Below are 21,997 nucleotides of genomic sequence, written 5' to 3'. Positions count from 1 at the left end.
TACTGTGCTGTGTTTGCTTTTATTACTGCAGTTACAGCTTCAGGCTGGTTTCTAGTATCATTATGATAGGCTGTAATACATGTTACAAAGTATATGATCCACTAAGATTTTAGAGTTGAGCTATCTCGCTAGATTTATAATGACTTCTCATAGTACCAGGTTTAATTGTCCGTAAATCTACATAAGCTGCAGGGGTCTACCCAGCCCCGCCCATATCTGTTTTCTTTTGACATGTCTAGTAGTGTTACCGGCTTGAGAGCTGGTTTATTTATAATATGCCTCTCTTTTGTCACGCTGCTAGCATACCCCCCACATCGCAGTGGGCCCTATCTCCTTAGATGGGGCCTTTCAACTGTGATGTCTGTCGAGTCCTTGAGACTACGACCATATTTTGTTTTACTGTTGGTCTATAGACCAACCTTTTTTGTTTTCCCTGTTCTCTCATTATATAGATTTTCCCTTTGTATCCCTGTGCATTCTCACTCCTGGATTCGACTCCTTAGGTATATTGTTTGTCTTTTATTCTATTGGTATCCACCATGAGTTTGAGTATCTTAACGTTAAATGTTAATGGTTTAAACTCTCCTCGCAAGAGGACTATGGCCATACAATTTTTTAAGATACAGAAGGCCGACATAGTCCTCTTGCAGGAGACTCACTTCAAGACTATGCATCCTTCCTTGTCCTCTCGAGCATATCCCCAGGCCTTCTACTCCTCTTCAGATAGAACGCAAAAGGGAACAGCATTTCTACTACACCATGGGCTCACTTGCACAATAGATCAATCCTTCTCAGACCCAATGGGACGTTTCAATATTCTTGTATTGAATCTGGGGCAGTCATATCTGACGGTAGCCTCGGTCTACGCCCCGAATCTGGAGCAGGGTGCCTTTCACAAAGATTTTTTTCCATGTTTAGCAAAACTTTCCAGAGGTCGAGTGGTGGTGGGAGGTGACTTCAATGCAGTTCTAGACCTACAGTGGGACCGCTCCAATTCTGGGAAACCGAGTCCTGCTACTATTAGAGAATCTAAACGATTAGCTGACACTATTTCTTTGCAAGGCCTGTTTGATGCTTGGAGAGTTTTGTACCCTTCCGAATGCACATATACACATTATTCAATCCCCCACAGGGTTCATTCTAGAATTGACCTTTTCTTTATTACTGGTGGCTCTGTCCAAGGATTGTCTAAGGCCTGGGTCACTCCAGTTGTTTGGTCTGACCATTTGGCGGTCTCGCTGTTGGTTTCTTCTACACAGCCCTCGCCTTCCTTTTCCGATGGAGATTGAATTCCGCCCTCCTCCTGAAACAGGAAGTTGTGGAGCAAACGAAGAAATCATTAGGAGGAATTTTTTTAATTTAACACTACTGAGGATGTCTCACCCGCTATAATTTGGGAAGCTCACAAAGCTTCTATCCGAGGTCATTTCATATCCCTGGCAAAGGCGCAGAAACTGAAAGATGCACAGGCCATTGCAAATTTAGAACGCCAGATTGAAGCTCTTACGCTCAAACATTAGCAGCACACTAAACGTTCAATCTATAACAAATTGTTAGCTCTTAAAGGTCAGTTACACCAGATTCTTTCTGCGAAAGCAGCCAAAACTATGAGATGGCTACAGTATAAATTTTACGCTAATGGTGATAAGACAGATTCTCTCCTGGCCGCTCGTCTTCGTTCCCGAAAACAAAGGAACAGGATACTGTTTATTAATGATGCCCAGCATAACCCAAATTTATGATCCTCAAAAGATAGCTAATAGTTTTCTGGAGTTTTACCAAACTTTATATAACATCCCTAACCCTGTAGGTATTGCAGATATGCAAAACCGCATAGATGCATTTCTGTCTAGTTGCTCACTGCCAAGGTTATCGGAAACACAACTTCAATCTCTTAATATGGAAATCACTGCTGCGGAGATTGATTTTATAATTAAATTGCTCAAAAACTTTTCAGCCCCTGGCCCGGACGGGCTCCCAGCATTGTATTATAAGAAATTAAAATTATCCCTTACACCCTTCCTAAAAGATTTCTTCAATTATATTTTGTCTGGATCCCCTTTTGATAAAGCCACCACTACAGCAAAGATAGTTGTTATCCCAAAGCCCGACCGAGACCCTACTAGTTGCAGTAATTATAGGCCTATTTCGTTATTAAACTCAGATTTAAAATTATTTGCAAAAATCTTGGCCAACCGCCTCGCTGGGGTGATATCTCATCTGGTCCATCCGGACCAGGTCGGATTCATGCCGGGTAGACAAGCCTATGACAATATTAGAAGAGCTGCTGATACTATCCAATTTATTAATATCTCTAAAACCCTCTCTTTGGTCATGGGTTTGGACACGGAAAAGGCCTTTGACCGAATATCCTGGTTGTACATGAATAGGACTCTGGCCCAATATGGTTTTAAGGATAATTTTTTAGCGGGAATTAATTCACTATACCACTCTCCCACGGCCCGTATATTGGTTAACGGCTGCGCTTCTCAGCCTTTCACGATACACAATGGTACTAGACAGGGATGCCCCCTTTCCCCCCTCATTTTTGCCCTTATGGTGGAACCTCTAGCCTCCAAAATACGTAGTAGTTCGGATATCTCAGGTATAACTGTAGGATCAGATGAATACAAAATATCCTTGTATGCGGATGATATTCTCCTTACTATTTCTAAACCACTCATATCCCTCCCCAATCTAGTCCAGATTTTGCAGGATTTTGGTGATATCTCCAACTTCAAAATGAATAACTTGAAATCAGAGGTTTTAGACTTCCACCTTCCCAATTCGCTTAGACAATCCTTGGCCTCGAGTTTCTCTTTCAAATGGAAACAACTACATATGAAGTATTTGGGGATTTACCTAACTAAAACACACTCCCAACTTTTTTGCTTCCAATTATCCTAGGCTTATTAACTCGATATCGTCAGATCTCACAAAGTGGTCGGGGCAATTTATCTCTTGGACAGGTAGAGCGAACGCACTAAAAATGAACGTTTTACCCCGTTTCCTTTATCTCTTTCAAGCCCTGCCAGTTACTATACCCTCACACGTTTTTATAAATCTACAGAAAAAGCTGTCTTTGTTCCTGTGGGCTGGCAAGAGACCTAGGGTACTACTTAAAACTCTGTTTAGTGGAGCTAATGAGGGAGGATTAGGTGTACCGGATCTGAAGCTTTATTACTATGCAGCTCACTTATCACAGGCCAGTCAATGGCATGTCGTCATTTCCACTAGACGATGGGTTTAGCTAGAATCTGCACTAACACAGTTGATCTCAGTTTCCACTTTGCTTTGGATCCCCCGATCGCAGAGGCATTCCAACCTATCTCGTTTCCCATCTATTACACTTACTCTCACTCTATGGGATAGGCTTTGTAAGGCTTATTCCCTGATCTCCTCCCCTCCTACGCTGTACCCCTTATGGGATAACCCCGCATTCCCTGAGGGTGGGGGCCCACATAATTTTAGGAACTGGAAGGCTCATAGCTTGCTGTTTATTAATGATATTGCCCCCTTACGGAGATTCCCAACTTTTGCTGCCCTGCAGGACACATACAATTTGCCGCACCAATGTTTTTTCCAATATTTGCAGCTGCGTAGCTTTCACTATTCTTGGTTTCAGAAGGTGGGAGTATGGTCTGGGACTGCCCTGGAAAGGCTCTGCCTAAGTCGGCCGCCGTCAAAGGGACTTATCTCTACGCTATACCAGATGATGCTTACTCATAAACTTCCCCCTTTGGCCAAACATGAGGTTGCATGGGAAGCGGATATCCGGGAACAACTTGGTCCTGATACGTGGACCCAAGTTAGACGAAGTCTAGTAGCCACCGCCACTGCAGTGAGACATAGAGAAAATTCATATTAAATTTACGCTCGATGGTACTTGGTCCCATCTCGCCTGAAACATATATTTCCGACTGCTGTTTTTTGGGAATGCCCAAGTATTTCACCTCTATGGCTAGCTGTTAATAGGTGTATTTTTAACATCACTAAAGCTAGGGTTCCCTTTACCCCTTCCTTTTTTCTATTCCCTCGAGAGATCTGTGGTCTGGAGAAAGCAGATCAGAGGCTAATCTGGCACATTACTAGTGCGGTGAAGTGCAAGATTGCTTTCCATTGGAAGTCTGCTACTATTCCGTCCATAGCTGCCATTACCATGACTATATGGAACACGTATCAGATGGAGTTTTTATCTAGTATAGTGGAGAATAGATCTTCCACTTCTCTAAAACATGGGCTGCGTGGCTGAGTTTTCATGACGCACCTCCCCTTTCACTTTTGGTTTGTAAAGAGACAAGGTTATGTAAGTCTTTTTGTTTTTCCTTTTTATTATGTGTCTGAGGTCTATTGAAGTGTTTTTGCTGGATACTTGTTCCTCTAAGAAAACGTATTTCTCTTGGTGTAAAAGATTATGCCTATATACAATTTTACCTGCACCCTCTTGGAGTGTCGATGCACATCCCCCCCTCTTCTCCCCCTCTCACCCCCCTTCTCTTTGTTGTCTTCTTTCTGTTAATTTTTTGTATTGCAATCTTGTTGAAATGTCAGTGCTGTATTGTAACAACATTTTTTCAATAAACTGTTCTTTAAAAAAAAGATAGATAAATAGACAGAGACAGACAGATAGAATAGAATAGATGATACTTACCATCTCTCCGGCAGTCAGTCTCCTCGGTGCAGGGGAGAAGGAGGAGGAGGGAGGGGGACTCGGGAGCCGCAGTAGCGCTATGTAATTGCCGGCGGCGCCGCTGCAGCAGTCCCTCTCCTTCCGCGTTGGCTTGGCGCCGCCGCTGTGAATGCTGGGATGAGGGAAGCGCATCCTAGCATTCGCAGCAGCGGCGGCCAGCCTATGTGGAAGGAAAGGGACTGCTGCAGCAGCACCGCTACCAATTACATAGTGCTGCTGCGGCTCCCTCCTCTTCCTTCTTCGCTACTCCTCTCCTCCTCCGGCACAGGCGGCTTGTAATGAGTTAATTTGAATCTTTACAAGCCGCTGACTTTAGGGTATGGGGGCCGTTGCGCCCTCAGGACAACTGCGCTGTGTGCCAGGCACACCTGGCACACACGTAGTTACGGCACTGGTAGTAGATGTGGAAATGCTCACAATTCTAAAATGTGCCCCGCTTATGGTAAAACCTGCATGAAATGTGGTAGACTTAATCACTTTGCCAAATGCTGTAAAATTAAAAGTAAAACAACCAAGGTGCATGCTGTTAAACAAACAGATGAATTCTTTGTGGATTGCATTGAACTTTGCAATGCAGATAAGAAAGAATGGATTGTCCCTTTAACTGTGAACGAGATTGTCATTCCCTTTAAGCTTGATACTGGTGCGCAGGTGAATTTAATATCATTTCAAGACTATAAGACTTTTAGAGTAAAACCTAAAATTCATCCAACCAAAGTGAAAGTTACAGGGTACACTGGGGAGGAAATTCCTGTGAAAGGTACATGCTTAGTGACACTGAAATATAAGGGACAACAGTTTAAAACATTTTTACTGATTGTGGATAAAAATGTACAACCGATTCTAGGATTCATTTCCTGTGAGAAACTAAGCTTGCTAAAGAAAGTTTTTATGGTGACATCACAAGTAGAAGATGACTGCAAATCGATGTTTACAGAATAAAGAGACTTGTTTGAAGGTCTAGGTTGTTTGCCTGGAGAGCATAAAATAAATATAGACACGCAAGTTTCTTCAGTGATACACCCCTGTAGAAAAGTGCAGTTTGCGCTGAGAGAAAAACTGAAACAAGAGTTAAATCGCATGGAAGCCTTGGGTGTGATACAGAAAGTTGATGAGCCTACTGAATGGGTAAGCTCCTTAGTAATTGTTGAAAAGAAAAATGGACAACTCAGAATATGTCTAGACCCCAGAGATTTAAACAAAGCTATTAAACGAGAACATTTCAAACTACCAACCAGAGATGAAATCATGTCGCAATTTGCGGGAGCAAAATGGTTCAGTAAATTGGACATCTTCAGGATTCTGGCAAATGAAGCTAGATGAGGCCAGCTCTAAGCTTTGTACATTTAATACACCAGAAGGTAGATACAGATTTCTTTGACTACCATATGGAATATTGTCTGCTCCAGAAGTATATCACAAAAAGATACACATGATTTTTGAACATATTCCAGGTGTTGAAACAATGATGGATGACACAATAAAAGTGTTGAAAGATGTCATTCTGAAAGGTTGGCCAGCAGAAAAACATGCGTGCCCGCTGTCTATCCATGATTATTGGATGTACTGCAGTGGCCTTACAGTTGTCGATGGTATTATTTACAAAGGCAATAGGTTTGTCATACCTGCACGACTAAGAAAAACTATGCTGTGCAAGATACATGAAGGCCACTTAGGAGAAGAAAAATGTAAGCGGAGAGCGCGTGAAGTTATGTATTGGCCAAGAATGAACCAAGACATAGCACAGACTACAGCTACATGTGAATTATGTCTTACGTATAGACCGAAACAACAAGTCGAGCCACTGAGTCCTCACGCAGTGCCAGAGAGACCGTACCAGAAAGTTGGCGCAGATTTGTTTGATTGTAATGGGAAAATTTACATTGTCGTGACTGATTATTACTCTAACTACCCTGAGGTGAAGACACTACATACAACTACTAGTAAAGCCGTAATCAATTGCATGAAGTCAATCTTTGCAAGGCATGGTGTTCCTATGGAAGTGTTCACTGACAACGGTCCTCAGTTTTCCAGTGCTAAATTTAGACAATCTGCTGATGAGTGGGAAATTGTCCATACTACGTCAAGTTCCCACTATCCACGCTCAAATGGGTTGATGGAAAGTTCAGTAAAAACTGTAAAGAGTCTCATTAAAAAAGCTCAAGAAGGTAAAGAAGATTTCTACAAAAGTCTTTTAAACTACCGCAGTACACCTTTACAGAATGGACTTTCTCCTGCACAAATGCTGATGGGAAGGAGGATTAGAGCAACTCTCCCGATACATGATGAACTGCTTAATACACATAACTCAGCGTTTGTCAGACTGAGTAAGGAACGTCAACAGGCGAAACAGAAACTGTTCCATGACAGGCGAGCAAAAAGCTTATCTGATCTAAAATCGGGTGACCAAGTCCGTCTCAGAGATCACGAGAAAGGTATTTAGGTGCAGAAAGGTATTGTGCAAGCACAAGTAGCACCAAGATCTTATACTATACGTACAGAGCATGGAACGGAAGTAAGAAGAAATCGGGTGGATTTAAGATCTCAACCTAACCATAATGAAGACAACATGACTGAAGAATACCCTTCATCTGACATGTATGATGATCCTCATAATGGTGAACAAACCACGATTCTAGAAAGGTCCAACATGGTCGATGAAACACAGACTGTGTATGAAAGACCCAAAAGGGAAATACGCAGACCTGAGAGACTCATTAAAACGTGTTAGATGATGTTCTTAATATGATGTTGTTAATTGTTGCATTGAAGCGTACAGGGCTTATCTTTAAAGAAAAGAGGATGTGATGTTAGTGTATTAGAATGCTTAATATTTGTAGACACTCCCTTACTAACATGTGTAAGCTTGAATCTTCAGTGATGGTCCCTAGGACCAGGGGGATGCTGGGAAGTGGGTGGTCCAGTGTGCAGTGTGCCTGGAGTTGGTGTTGGAATAAACAGCACAGCAGTGAACTCACATGTCTCTGTGTCCTGATGACTGGATTTACAAACATATGAACAAAACACCACCTCCCCCCGTTTTTTTTTTCTCCTTTCTCGCTCTTCCACCCCACCGTGTGCTTTTCCTGTAATGTTTGCCTCCAGTGATTGCACACCCTGCCATTGCGCCATACATACAGGGTAAATCATACTACTACATAAGTGTCAGTTTTCCCATATAGGCACTTGGCCCTTGTATGTCTCACCTCCCACAGTGTAACCTTCGAAGTGTGCCAAACATGGCTGCCCCATATGGTACACTTGTGGATGGGATGAAAAATACAAGGGCCTGGTGGTTTTGCTGGAACCCTACTCTGAACTGTAGGACTCTAAAATCACCCCCATTTTGTGTCATCTCTTCTAGGGGTAGACTATTCCCCCCTGGGTAATTCTACGCTGTGCGCCCAAGATGGCTGCCGCACCTGGTACCTTGCACTGGCGTATCTCTAATGGGTGCAGTGTGTGCGGTGCACACAGGCCCCTGGGTCCAGAGGGAGCCTACACCACACACACTGCACCCATTTCTTCTATAGTTACCTTTCTGGCGTCCATCGGCGACTGTGTGTGGGCCCCCTCCTCTCCCGTAGCCGTTACCGCCACTGCTAGCGCACTGAACACTAGAGACTCTGGCACAGTGCCAGAGTCTACAGCATATGCGCAGGACTCTGGAAAAATGGCGCTGCGGCCATTTTTCGGAGTCCTGCGCATGCGCTGTAGACTCTGGCACTGTGCCAGAGTCTCAGTGCTGAGAGTGCTAGCAGTGGTTGTGACGGCTACAGGAGAGGAGGGGGCCCACACACAGAGTCTGCACATGGATCCCCTCCTCTCTAGAAACGCCGCTGGTACCTTGTGAGGGTGGAATACACAACCCTTGGAAGTTATTACCCAAAATGCCTACACCAATCATGCATTATGCTTTCTGTGTGCTTAAGGTTTTCTTTTATGTCTGTGTTGCTGATCTATTGCTGTAATACTCAAATCCTCTGTATTCTGAGGGTCATTCCGAGTTGATCACTAGCTGCCGGTGTTCGCAGTGCAGCGCTTAGGCTAAAAATCTGCATTTCTGCGCATGCGTATGCACCACAATGCGCACGCGCGACGTACGGGTACAAAGTCCTTTTGTTTTGCACAGGTTCTATCGAAGCTTTCAGTCGCACGGCAGAACGCAGGAAGATTGACATGAACTGGGTGTTTCTGGGTGGCAACCGACCATTTTCAAGGAGTGCTTAGAAAAACGCAGGCGTGTCGGAAAACGCAGGTGTGGCTGGACGAACGCTGGGCGGGTGTGTGAGGTCAAAAGCCATCCCTACGTCATTAGAATCAACGCACACGAAGAGTAACAACAGGGTTGGTATTGTTTTGCACAAAATTATTTTGCAGGCGCTCTGCTGCACAAGCGTTTGCACTTCTGCAAAGCGAAAATACACTCCCCGGTGGGCGGCGACAATGCGTTTGCACGGCTGCTAAAAGTAGCTAGCAAGCGATCAACTCTGAATGATCCCCCCCCCCCCGCATTGGTTTTGATATCTGTAAAGCGCTTTGAGTCCTGTTGGAGAAAGAGCGCTATATAAATAAAATTATTATTATTATTATTAAAACTAACCTCCCCCTCAAACTTACACAAACACACCCCGTCCCCTCTCTCACCCCCGCAGTTTACCAGAGGACAGCCCCAATGAACGCTCGTTCGGGATCCATCCTGACGCTCTGGATTCAGGCGCTGGGATTGTGACCTTTGTCAGGATGCCGTCACCGGCATTCCGAGCAGTGTCGTTGGTATTTCGACTGTCGGTATCTAGACCACCGGGATCCTTACCAGATCCCTGTATTTATGTATGTCAGTGCATTGTAGGGAATTTAGGCTGTAAGCTCCAATAGTACAGAGACTGATGAATGATTAAATAGCTGCAAAAATAATACATGCATGTCTGTTCTCATGGAATATCACCTTGCCTCCTTTCCCCAGACCCCACCCATCGCTCACAAATACAAATGTGTCCTCATACATCATTGCTATATTCGCGCCAAACATCCCCTCTTGGTGCGCTAAGTCTCGTGAGACTATGGGGGACATTTACTAAGCGGTGATAAGAGCGGAGAAGTGAGCCAGTGGAGAAGTGCCTATGGCAACCAATCAGCACTATAATTTGCATACTATAAAATAATACAGAGCTGCTGATTGGTTGATGGGGCAACTTTTCCACTGGCTCACTTCTCCGCTCTTATCACTGCTTAGTAAATGTCCACCTATGTCTTCTTAAGCCCAGAAATGCATCTTAGTCACAGGGAGATGCAATGGGAGACGGTGCTGATTAATTTGATATGCAATGCTTATATACTGTATCTGTGTGCGACTGAGTCTCTGAATCTGCATACAAAGTGCTAAAATGCAGTGGCTGTTTCTTTTTTCCACGCCAAGTTCCATTTTGCTTCATATACAAACCCAGTCGCACACAGATATACAAGGGTCGGTTTCGCAAGGCTAGATAGCCTGTGCAGGCAAGTCAACTTTGACTATCTAATACTAAAGTATAGTCAAAATCGCACATAGCCAATATCGCAAGCACACATAATCTCAATATTGCATAGACCATATCGCACAGTCAGAATCAAAGATAGTCAAAATCTCACCGTGTGTATGCACCTTAACAGAAGCAGTTTTGTATTTATGTTTTACTATTGGAATGCACCCTGATTTATAACAAATATATACAGGCTTGGATTGGCCCACAGGGGTACAGGGGAAACCACCGTGGGCCCTACTGCCTGGGGCCCCACCTTCTGCTCTAAGGACCAGGTTCCAGACTGTGCATTCAAATTATGCATTATACATATGTTACCTTATACTGGACTATGGTGTATTTTCTACAGTGCATTGCTGTTATTAATCTGTCATTAATCTGGTACATTATCATACATGCAGCAGCTGAATTTATTGTATATATTTATGAAGGGGCCCAGACATTGCACCTCTCTAATGGCTAGTCAAACCAATGAGGTAGCAGGCCACACCCCCTCTGCAGACTGGCCACACCCCTAACATGGGCTCCTACCACTGTATTCCCGCGGTGGGCCCTACATGCCTTAGTCCGACACTGAATATATATATATATATATATACAAAAATATAAGTTATTGTGCCACAATGTGGACAGTGTGGCTTGTACTCCATGAGAGGGTGTGTTACATGTACAGGAAGCAGTGCAGCTGCCACAATTTGTCACCATAGCTTTAAAAGTAATAAGAAAACTGTCCTGGGCTACAAATGTAAATTACATAGGGACAGCTTCCTAAATGTCACTATCATGCATGCGTTTTTTCTGCACAATTGTTATTACTGGTAAGAAAACATACATGTGGCATTATAGGAAATAATGGATAATGTAAAGGATGCTAAATAAAATTAATATGGGGACTGCTTGTATGGAACAGACACGATGAATACTGTAGTGTGGATGGCATACTTTAGAGCTGACATTTACATTCCTACCTGGTATAATTTATATAGATAAATTATGCAGATACTGCATGTTGTTTATCTTGTAGTGACTGCATGACAGCTCAATGATATTTTAAGTCATGTTATGTATATATATACACACTATGGAATATATTATTCAAATAGAAAAATTATTTTGCTCCCCCTTTATCATATTAGATAAAGTTGTGTTTCGTGTAAGAGAAGCCTGGAAAATCAGTCATAAAGCGGATATAGAAAGTCTACACAATCTTTTAAGGGTGCCAGTTTTGCCGGCGGTCTGGATTCCGGCGCCGGTATGCAGGCCGCCGGGAGCCCGGCCGCCGGCATACCCTACTACACCCGAAATCAAGATAAGTCTCTCCAGACCTTTAGTGTGACCTTGCAACTAACAAAAATGCAAGTGACTAACAAATATAAAATTTCTAGGACAGAGAAGATAAAATAATAAAGCATCAGCCTTATCAAATCCTGCAAATTCAATAATGAAAGTTTACAAAGGAATTTAGCAAGAAAAGCTCTTGTTGGGACACGGACTCCACTTATGCTATGACTCTGGTTCTCTGGATTGGATCCAGAGGCCATCGGCCTGTACATGCATCAGTGGGGGCCAGTGGAGAGCTATTCATGTGTCACAATGTCTCCTACTGCGAGGGAGACAGGTCAGACTTCTGAGAGGAGGACCAGCTGCCTGGGTACATATGGGAGCAGGAGCAGTGTCGGGACAGAGTGTTGAGAAATGGCGGGGTGGTCCTTGAAGGAACGATTTAGACGGCGGGAAACAGTAGAGATTGGGTGTGGCTGAACAAGGGCTCAGGACTGAGCTGACCTGGCATATGCCATATCCATTATACTATAGCAGTTTATCTATGAGAGGGGGATGCGGTAAGGACAGGGCCGTCTTAACAGCAGTATAGTCCCCTGGGTAAAGTAATGAACTGGGACCCCTACCCATTCTCTAGCGGTAGTGGTGGGGGTGCTATAAGCGTAGCTTTGATGTCCCGCGGGCGGTAGGGGGTGTTCTATCTTCCGTTCAGCATGTAGGACCTGGAGCAGTAATTTCTGCTAAATACTCCTTTACTGCACAGGTGGTGGGAGAAGGGGCAGGAGAGAGAACACTAAACTGTAGAAGGGGACATTGGGCGTAATAAAGGAGCCCCAGAACATGACTTCCAGGGCGGTATACAGCATTTAATACACAAGGGAGGTGTGGATAGTTGTGTGGGCTTCATATTCATCATTTTCTGGTGGGAGGACAACTTGCTTGACTGCATATATCTCCAAGTCCTGGAAATAGTTTTCTAATTTCTTAGATTTCAATGGGAAACAAAACTGGAGAGTCCCATCTTTCAGGAGGCACTGGGGACTTGGGGATCAGAGTTCAGGAGACAGAACAATACACTGACGAAAATATAAAACTGTATACCAGGTGTGTGGAGCTGGAGCAGGGACCAGCTGCTGGAAGGCTGATATCTCTGGTTCTGGACATAGTAGAAACAAGCTGCCAGTGTACACTGAAGGGTAGAGTCCCAGCTTTTGGAGTATACCCTCACAAATACTGTATGTCAGACAGAACCCAAGCTGGCTGAGAAGAGCAATTAACAGGCTTGGATAGGGACCATTGCTTTGAAGTCGGATATCTCCGGTTTCACAGGGCCGATTTTCAAAAATCTGGTACCCCTGGAAAAAGGGGACCCTCAGCTATCAGCCTAGGGCCCTTATATGCCTGGGGCCCTTGTGCAACTGCCCATTGAGCACATATGAAAAGACGGCCATGGGTCATGATGCCGGTGGTCGTGACGAAATACCAGTGCAGGAATCCAGACACACGGCCAAAGTCCCGGTGCCGGAACTCTAACAACACTCGGAATCCCGACCAGCAGCAGCCCAAATGTAAGTATAGCCAGGTCTCCTAGATTTTCACTGCAGGGGAGGGCGGGTTAGGTTTAGGATGCGGAGTGAGGGATAGGATTAGGCTGCGGAGAAGGGAGGGTTATGATTAGGCTGGGGGAGAGGGGGGGGGGGTAGGCACCCGCGGGGGAGGCTTAGGAGTAGGCTGCAGGGAAGGGAAGGTTAGGTTGAGGCTGCTGAGAAGGGGGAGTTAGGTTTAGGCATCACTGTGGAGTGTTAGGTTGGTTAGGCTGCGGTGGGAAGGGGGGGAGTAGGCACCCGCGGGGGAGGTTTAGGATTAGGCTGCAGGGAAGGGAAGGTTAGGTTGAGGCTGCTGAGAAGGGGGAGTTAGGTTTAGGCATCACTGTGGAGTGTTAGGTTGGTTAGGCTGCGGGGGGGGGGGGGAGGCTAGGGCTAGGTTGCAAAACGGGAGGGTTAGGGGGGTAAAGGGATGGGATTCTATGCATCAGGATGCTAGTGTCGGTCATATGACCACCGGCATCCCATCCACCAGCATTTCCTATGTATTACATAGGAGGGAATAACCAAAATTGGTACATTATTTCCCAGCGTTCCCATTCCATGTGTATGAGATAAAAACCTAATGTTTTCTTTGCAATAAACCAGACATTTCCAGCAGCAGGAGGACATATGAGACAGCATAGCAGAGAAATATATTTACACATTCAAATGAGTTTAATCATGAAAAGAAATTGGTGTGCATTTTACATAAAGCTTTGGGTTTCTGGAAACACAGGGTCTCCACTAATATGATAGTGGCTGACACCGATGTGCCATGTCATAACTTTGTCATTTCCTTAATTTAGATTCAGTTTTCCAACTGTCGTGTGCTGAGGCTAACAATAACACTGGCTCATAGCTGCAGAACATTCAGGCAGCTGTGAACTTTGAGGGATAACAATAAAGTAAGATGAACTGGAGTTCAGGGCAAAGCACTAGATGACTCTGGCAGCTACTTAATGTATAGAAGATGTGAATTATTTCATGGATAATCCCAAGTGGATCCCAACTGCGCTTTGATCCTTTGCTAGATTATTATTAAAGAGTTACTGTACCTCAGACTGGCTTCTACTTGCTGCTAACGCGGCTGGACGTGGCACACATCAGTGTCTCTGCTTCGCACGCGCTGATGCCTTGCAGGGAAAACAAAAATAGATTAGTAGGGAAAATAAGATGGTTATGGTAGCATTCTGACTAATAACATTTCACTGATGTTATCTATGCAGTTTCACAGCGGATCAACTGCTTATAGAACATGACGTGAAAGCACCGAAACACTACCCACACATAACCATGATTAAACTATAATATACTTAACTAAGTCTTTTTTGTACTAAATTATTAGGGAAAGGAGAATCATAAAGTGGACATCAAGCACAGTAGTTTTCCTTAAGGAGAAAAAACAACTGAACCACTACAAAACAAGATTTTGTATATTACAGGACAATGCCAAAATACTGAATAGGTGTTCTTCCAGTTTTGCTTTAAAATTCTAGGAAGTATGCCAACACACTTACAGTATGTGTGGATTGCTCTCCAATGCATAATGTGCTGGAAATGTGTGCACAGGTGCTGGTTTAACAGATGTACACACCAGCAGATTGCAAGATGATCCGAGAACCAGCCTAGTGTAGCTTAACGAAGGCAGTGTGGTTTATTGTGCAAGTGGTAGTACAGTCGTACTCACTGTTACACTGGTAGAGGAGGAGCATGAAGCAGAGCTTGCAGCGGTGCAGGGTTCAGACAAATCACCAGCCCAAAACTGTTTCCCCAGGCCTTCTTCTTTCAGCATTTCAGCAGTCAGCATACTGTACATCTTGCTTTCTCCACTAGCTCATTCACTAAAACTGCTTTGCTCAGCTTTATGAGCAATGGGCAATTGATGCTCTATTCTGTATTCCCTTAAGAATTGTTCCTCTTTGTTGAGATATTCTCCACCATTATCAGATCCACACTAGAGATGAGCGGGTTCGGTTTCTCTGAATCCGAACCCGCCAGAACTTCATGTTTTTTTTCACGGGTCCGAGCGACTCGGATCTTCCCGCCTTGCTCGGTTAACCCGAGCGCGCCCGAACGTCATCATGACGCTGTCGGATTCTCGCGAGGCTCGGATTCTATCGCGAGACTCGGATTCTATATAAGGAGCCGCGCGTCGCCGCCATTTTCACACGTGCATTGAGATTGATAGGGAGAGGACGTGGCTGGCGTCCTCTCCGTTTAGAATTAGAATAGATTAGAGAGACACTTGATTTACTAATTTTGGGGAGCATTAGGAGTACTCAGTAGTGTACAGTGCAGAGTTTTGCTGATAGTGACCAGTGACCACCACTTTTATTTATAATCCGTTCTCTGCCTGAAAAAAGCGATACACAGCACACAGTGACTCAGTCACATACCATATCTGTGTGCACTGCTCAGGCTCAGGCCAGTGTGCTGCATCATCTATATATATTATATATCTGTCTGACTGCTCAGCTCACACAGCTTATAATTGTGGGGGAGACTGGGGAGCACTACTGCAGTGCCAGTTATAGGTTATAGCAGGAGCCAGGAGTACATAATATTATATTAAAATTAAACAGTGCACACTTTTGCTGCAGGAGTGCCACTGCCAGTGTGACTAGTGACCAGTGACCTGACCACCAGTATATAATATTAGTAGTATACTATCTCTTTATCAACCAGTCTATATTAGCAGCAGACACAGTACAGTGCGGTAGTTCACGGCTGTGGCTACCTCTGTGTCGGCACTCGGCAGCCCGTCCATAATTGTATATACCAGTGACCTAACCGTGGTTTTTTTTTCTTTCTTTATACATACATACTAGTTACGAGTATACTATCTCTTTATCAACCAGTCTATATATTAGCAGCAGACACAGTACAGTGCGGTAGTTCACGGCTGTGGCTACCTCTGTGTCGGCACTCGGCAGCCCGTCCATAATTGTATATACCACCTAACCGTGGTTTTTTTTTCTTTCTTTATACATACATACTAGTTACGAGTATACTATCTCTTTATCAACCAGTCTATATATTAGCAGCAGACACAGTACAGTGCGGTAGTTCACGGCTGTGGCTACCTCTGTGTCGGCACTCGGCAGCCCGTCCATAATTGTATATACCACCTAACCGTGGTTTTTTTTTCTTTCTTTATACATACATACTAGTTACGAGTATACTATCTCTTTATCAACCAGTCTATATATTAGCAGCAGACACAGTACAGTGCGGTAGTTCACGGCTGTGGCTACCTCTGTGTCGGCACTCGGCAGCCCGTCCATAATTGTATATACCACCTAACCGTGGTTTTTTTTTCTTTCTTTATACATACATACTAGTTACGAGTATACTATCTCTTTATCAACCAGTCTATATATTAGCAGCAGACACAGTACAGTGCGGTAGTTCACGGCTGTGGCTACCTCTGTGTCGGCACTCGGCAGCCCGTCCATAATTGTATATACCACCTAACCGTGGTTTTTTTTTCTTTCTTTATACATACATACTAGTTACGAGTATACTATCTCTTTATCAACCAGTCTATATATTAGCAGCAGACACAGTACAGTGCGGTAGTTCACGGCTGTGGCTACCTCTGTGTCGGCACTCGGCAGCCCGTCCATAATTGTATATACCACCTAACCGTGGTTTTTTTTTCTTTCTTTATACATACATACTAGTTACGAGTATACTATCTCTTTATCAACCAGTCTATATATTAGCAGCAGACACAGTACAGTGCGGTAGTTCACGGCTGTGGCTACCTCTGTGTCGGCACTCGGCAGCCCGTCCATAATTGTATATACCACCTAACCGTGGTTTTTTTTTCTTTCTTTATACATACATACTAGTTACGAGTATACTATCTCTTTATCAACCAGTCTATATATTAGCAGCAGACACAGTACAGTGCGGTAGTTCACGGCTGTGGCTACCTCTGTGTCGGCACTCGGCAGCCCGTCCATAATTGTATATACCACCTAACCGTGGTTTTTTTTTCTTTCTTTATACATACATACTAGTTACGAGTATACTATCTCTTTATCAACCAGTCTATATATTAGCAGCAGACACAGTACAGTGCGGTAGTTCACGGCTGTGGCTACCTCTGTGTCGGCACTCGGCAGCCCGTCCATAATTGTATATACCAGTGACCTAACCGTGGTTTTTTTTTCTTTCTTTATACATACATACTAGTTACGAGTATACTATCTCTTTATCAACCAGTCTATATATTAGCAGCAGACACAGTACAGTGCGGTAGTTCACGGCTGTGGCTACCTCTGTGTCGGCACTCGGCAGCCCGTCCATAATTGTATATACCACCTAACCGTGGTTTTTTTTTCTTTCTTTATACATACATACTAGTTACGAGTATACTATCTCTTTATCAACCAGTCTATATATTAGCAGCAGACACAGTACAGTGCGGTAGTTCACGGCTGTGGCTACCTCTGTGTCGGCACTCGGCAGCCCGTCCATAATTGTATATACCACCTAACCGTGGTTTTTTTTTCTTTCTTTATACATACATACTAGTTACGAGTATACTATCTCTTTATCAACCAGTCTATATATTAGCAGCAGACACAGTACAGTGCGGTAGTTCACGGCTGTGGCTACCTCTGTGTCGGCACTCGGCAGCCCGTCCATAATTGTATATACCACCTAACCGTGGTTTTTTTTTCTTTCTTTATACATACATACTAGTTACGAGTATACTATCTCTTTATCAACCAGTCTATATATTAGCAGCAGACACAGTACAGTGCGGTAGTTCACGGCTGTGGCTACCTCTGTGTCGGCACTCGGCAGCCCGTCCATAATTGTATACTAGTATCCAATCCATCCATCTCCATTGTTTACCTGAGGTGCCTTTTAGTTGTGCCTATTAAAATATGGAGAACAAAAATGTTGAGGTTCCAAAATTAGGGAAAGATCAAGATCCACTTCCACCTCGTGCTGAAGCTGCTGCCACTAGTCATGGCCGAGACGATGAAATGCCAGCAACGTCGTCTGCCAAGGCCGATGCCCAATGGCATAGTACAGAGCATGTCAAAACCAAAACACCAAATATCAGTAAAAAAAGGACTCCAAAACCTAAAATAAAATTGTCGGAGGAGAAGCGTAAACTTGCCAATATGCCATTTACCACACGGAGTGGCAAGGAACGGCTGAGGCCCTGGCCTATGTTCATGGCTAGTGGTTCAGCTTCACATGAGGATGGAAGCACTCAGCCTCTCGCTAGAAAACTGAAAAGACTCAAGCTGGCAAAAGGCAAAGCACCGCAAAGAACTGTGCGTTCTTTGAAATCCCAAATCCACAAGGAGAGTCCAATTGTGTCGGTTGCGATGCCTGACCTTCCCAACACTGGACGTGAAGAGCATGCGCCTTCCACCATTTGCACGCCCCCTGCAAGTGCTGGAAGGAGCACCCGCAGTCCAGTTCCTGATAGTCAGATTGAAGATGTCAGTGTTGAAGTACACCAGGATGAGGAGGATATGGGTGTTGCTGGCGCTGGGGAGGAAATTGACCAGGAGGATTCTGATGGTGAGGTGGTTTGTTTAAGTCAGGCACCCGGGGAGACACCTGTTGTCCGTGGGAGGAATATGGCCGTTGACATGCCAGGTGAAAATACCAAAAAAATCAGCTCTTCGGTGTGGAGGTATTTCACCAGCAATGCGGACAACAGGTGTCAAGCCGTGTGTTCCCTTTGTCAAGCTGTAATAAGTAGGGGTAAGGACGTTAACCACCTCGGAACATCCTCCCTTATACGTCACCTGCAGCGCATTCATAATAAGTCAGTGACAAGTTCAAAAACTTTGGGTGACAGCGGAAGCAGTCCACTGACCAGTAAATCCCTTCCTCTTGTAACCAAGCTCACGCAAACCACCCCACCAACTCCCTCAGTGTCAATTTCCTCCTTCCCCAGGAATGCCAATAGTCCTGCAGGCCATGTCACTGGCAAGTCTGACGAGTCCTCTCCTGCCTGGGATTCCTCCGATGCATCCTTGCGTGTAACGCCTACTGCTGCTGGCGCTGCTGTTGTTGCCGCTGGGAGTCGATGGTCATCCCAGAGGGGAAGTCGTAAGCCCACTTGTACTACTTCCAGTAAGCAATTGACTGTTCAACAGTCCTTTGCGAGGAAGATGAAATATCACAGCAGTCATCCTACTGCAAAGCGGATAACTGAGGCCTTGGCATCCTGGGTGGTGAGAAACGTGGTTCCGGTATCCATCATTACTGCAGAGCCAACTAGAGACTTGTTGGAGGTACTGTGTCCCCGGTACCAAATACCATCTAGGTTCCATTTCTCTAGGCAGGCGATACCGAAAATGTACACAGACCTCAGAAAAAGAGTCACCAGTGTCCTAAAAAATGCAGCTGTACCCAATGTCCACTTAACCACGGACATGTGGACAAGTGGAGCAGGGCAGGGTCAGGACTATATGACTGTGACAGCCCACTGGGTAGATGTATGGACTCCCGCCGCAAGAACAGCAGCGGCGGCACCAGTAGCAGCATCTCGCAAACGCCAACTCTTTCCTAGGCAGGCTACGCTTTGTATCACCGCTTTCCAGAATACGCACACAGCTGAAAACCTCTTACGGCAACTGAGGAAGATCATCGCGGAATGGCTTACCCCAATTGGACTCTCCTGTGGATTTGTGGCATTGGACAACGCCAGCAATATTGTGTGTGCATTAAATCTGGGCCAATTCCAGCACGTCCCATGTTTTGCACATACCTTGAATTTGGTGGTGCAGAATTTTTTAAAAAACGACAGGGGCGTGCAAGAGATGCTGTCGGTGGCCAGAAGAATTGCGGGACACTTTCGGCGTACAGGCACCACGTACAGAAAACTGGAGCACCACCAAAAACTACTGAACCTGCCCTGCCATCATCTGAAGCAAGAAGTGGTAACGAGGTGGAATTCAACCCTCTATATGCTTCAGAGGTTGGAGGAGCAGCAAAAGGCCATTCAAGCCTATACAATTGAGCACGATATAGTAGGTGGAATGCACCTGTCTCAAGTGCAGTGGAGAATGATTTCAACGTTGTGCAAGGTTCTGATGCCCTTTGAACTTGCCACACGTGAAGTCAGTTCAGACACTGCCAGCCTGAGTCAGGTCATTCCCCTCATCAGGCTTTTGCAGAAGAAGCTGGAGGCATTGAAGAAGGAGCTAAAAGGGAGCGATTCCGCTAGGCATGTGGGACTTGTGGATGCAGCCCTTAATTCGCTTAACAAGGATTCACGGGTGGTCAATCTGTTGAAATCAGAGCACTACATTTTGGCCACCGTGCTCGATCCTAGATTTAAAGCCTACCTTGGATCTCTCTTTCCGGCAGACACAGGTCTGCTGGGGTTGAAAGACCTGCTGGTGACAAAATTGTCAAGTCAAGCGGAACGCGACTTGTCAACATCTCCTCCTTCACATTCTCCCGCAACTGGGGGTGCGAGGAAAAGGCTCAGAATTCCGAGCCCACCCGCTGGTGGTGATGCAGGGCAGTCTGGAGCGACTGCTGATGCTGACATCTGGTCCGGACTGAAGGACCTGACAACGATTACGGACATGTCGTCTACTGTCACTGCATATGATTCTCTCAACATTGATAGAATGGTGGAGGATTATATGAGTGACCGCATCCAAGTAGGCACGTCACACAGTCCGTACTTATACTGGCAGGAAAAAGAGGCAATTTGGAGGCCCTTGCACAAACTGGCTTTATTCTACCTAAGTTGCCCTCCCACAAGTGTGTACTCCGAAAGAGTGTTTAGTGCCGCCGCTCACCTTGTCAGCAATCGGCGTACGAGGTTACATCCAGAAAATGTGGAGAAGATGATGTTCATTAAAATGAATTATAATCAATTCCTCCGCGGAGACATTGACCAGCAGCAATTGCCTCCACAAAGTACACAGGGAGCTGAGATGGTGGATTCCAGTGGGGACGAATTGATAATCTGTGAGGAGGGGGATGTACACGGTGATATATCGGAGGGTGAAGATGAGGTGGACATCTTGCCTCTGTAGAGCCAGTTTGTGCAAGGAGAGATTAATTGCTTCTTTTTTGGGGGGGGGTCCAAACCAACCCGTCATATCAGTCACAGTCGTGTGGCAGACCCTGTCACTGAAATGATGGGTTGGTTAAAGTGTGCATGTCCTGTTTTGTTTATACAACATAAGGGTGGGTGGGAGGGCCCAAGGACAATTCCATCTTGCACCTCTTTTTTCTTTTCTTTTTCTTTGCATCATGTGCTGATTGGGGAGGGTTTTTTGGAAGGGACATCCTGCGTGACACTGCAGTGCCACTCCTAGATGGGCCCGGTGTTTGTGTCGGCCACTAGGGTCGCTAATCTTACTCACACAGTCAGCTACCTCATTGCGCCTCTTTTTTTCTTTGCGTCATGTGCTGTTTGGGGAGGGTTTTTTGGAAGGGACATCCTGCGTGACACTGCAGTGCCACTCCTAGATGGGCCCGGTGTTTGTGTCGGCCACTAGGGTCGCTAATCTTACTCACACAGTCAGCTACCTCATTGCGCCTCTTTTTTTCTTTGCGTCATGTGCTGTTTGGGGAGGGTTTTTTGGAAGGGACATCCTGCGTGACACTGCAGTGCCACTCCTAGATGGGCCCGGTGTTTGTGTCGGCCACTAGGGTCGCTAATCTTACTCACACAGTCAGCTACCTCATTGCGCCTCTTTTTTTCTTTGCGTCATGTGCTGTTTGGGGAGGGTTTTTTGGAAGGGACATCCTGCGTGACACTGCAGTGCCACTCCTAGATGTGCCCGGTGTTTGTGTCGGCCACTAGGGTCGCTAATCTTACTCACACAGCTACCTCATTGCGCCTCTTTTTTTCTTTGCGTCATGTGCTGTTTGGGGAGGGTTTTTTGGAAGGGCCATCCTGCGTGACACTT

At 45.2% G+C, this 21,997-nt stretch overlaps 1 protein-coding gene across 5 annotated transcripts in view; it reads right to left on the bottom strand.

The window, feature by feature from the left end:
* The window catches only part of EGF (epidermal growth factor), a 230,742-nt gene that overhangs the window by 15,711 nt on the left and 193,034 nt on the right, over nt 1-21,997 (bottom strand). For 4 of the 5 annotated variants that reach the window (XM_063918864.1, XM_063918837.1, XM_063918855.1 and 1 more), the window contains one exon: nt 14,135-14,212. The exons of the other annotated variant lie outside the window; for it this stretch is intronic. In XM_063918864.1, the coding sequence (XP_063774934.1) occupies nt 14,158-14,212 (55 nt within the window). In that variant the 3' untranslated portion in view covers nt 14,135-14,157. The remainder of the gene's footprint in view (nt 1-14,134; nt 14,213-21,997) is intronic. 5 annotated transcript variants of the gene reach the window in all.

Source organism: Pseudophryne corroboree, chromosome 1, assembly GCF_028390025.1.
Source record: "Pseudophryne corroboree isolate aPseCor3 chromosome 1, aPseCor3.hap2, whole genome shotgun sequence".
Lineage (NCBI taxonomy): Eukaryota > Metazoa > Chordata > Amphibia > Anura > Myobatrachidae > Pseudophryne > Pseudophryne corroboree.
This window is presented reverse-complemented; position numbering and strand designations above follow the sequence as displayed.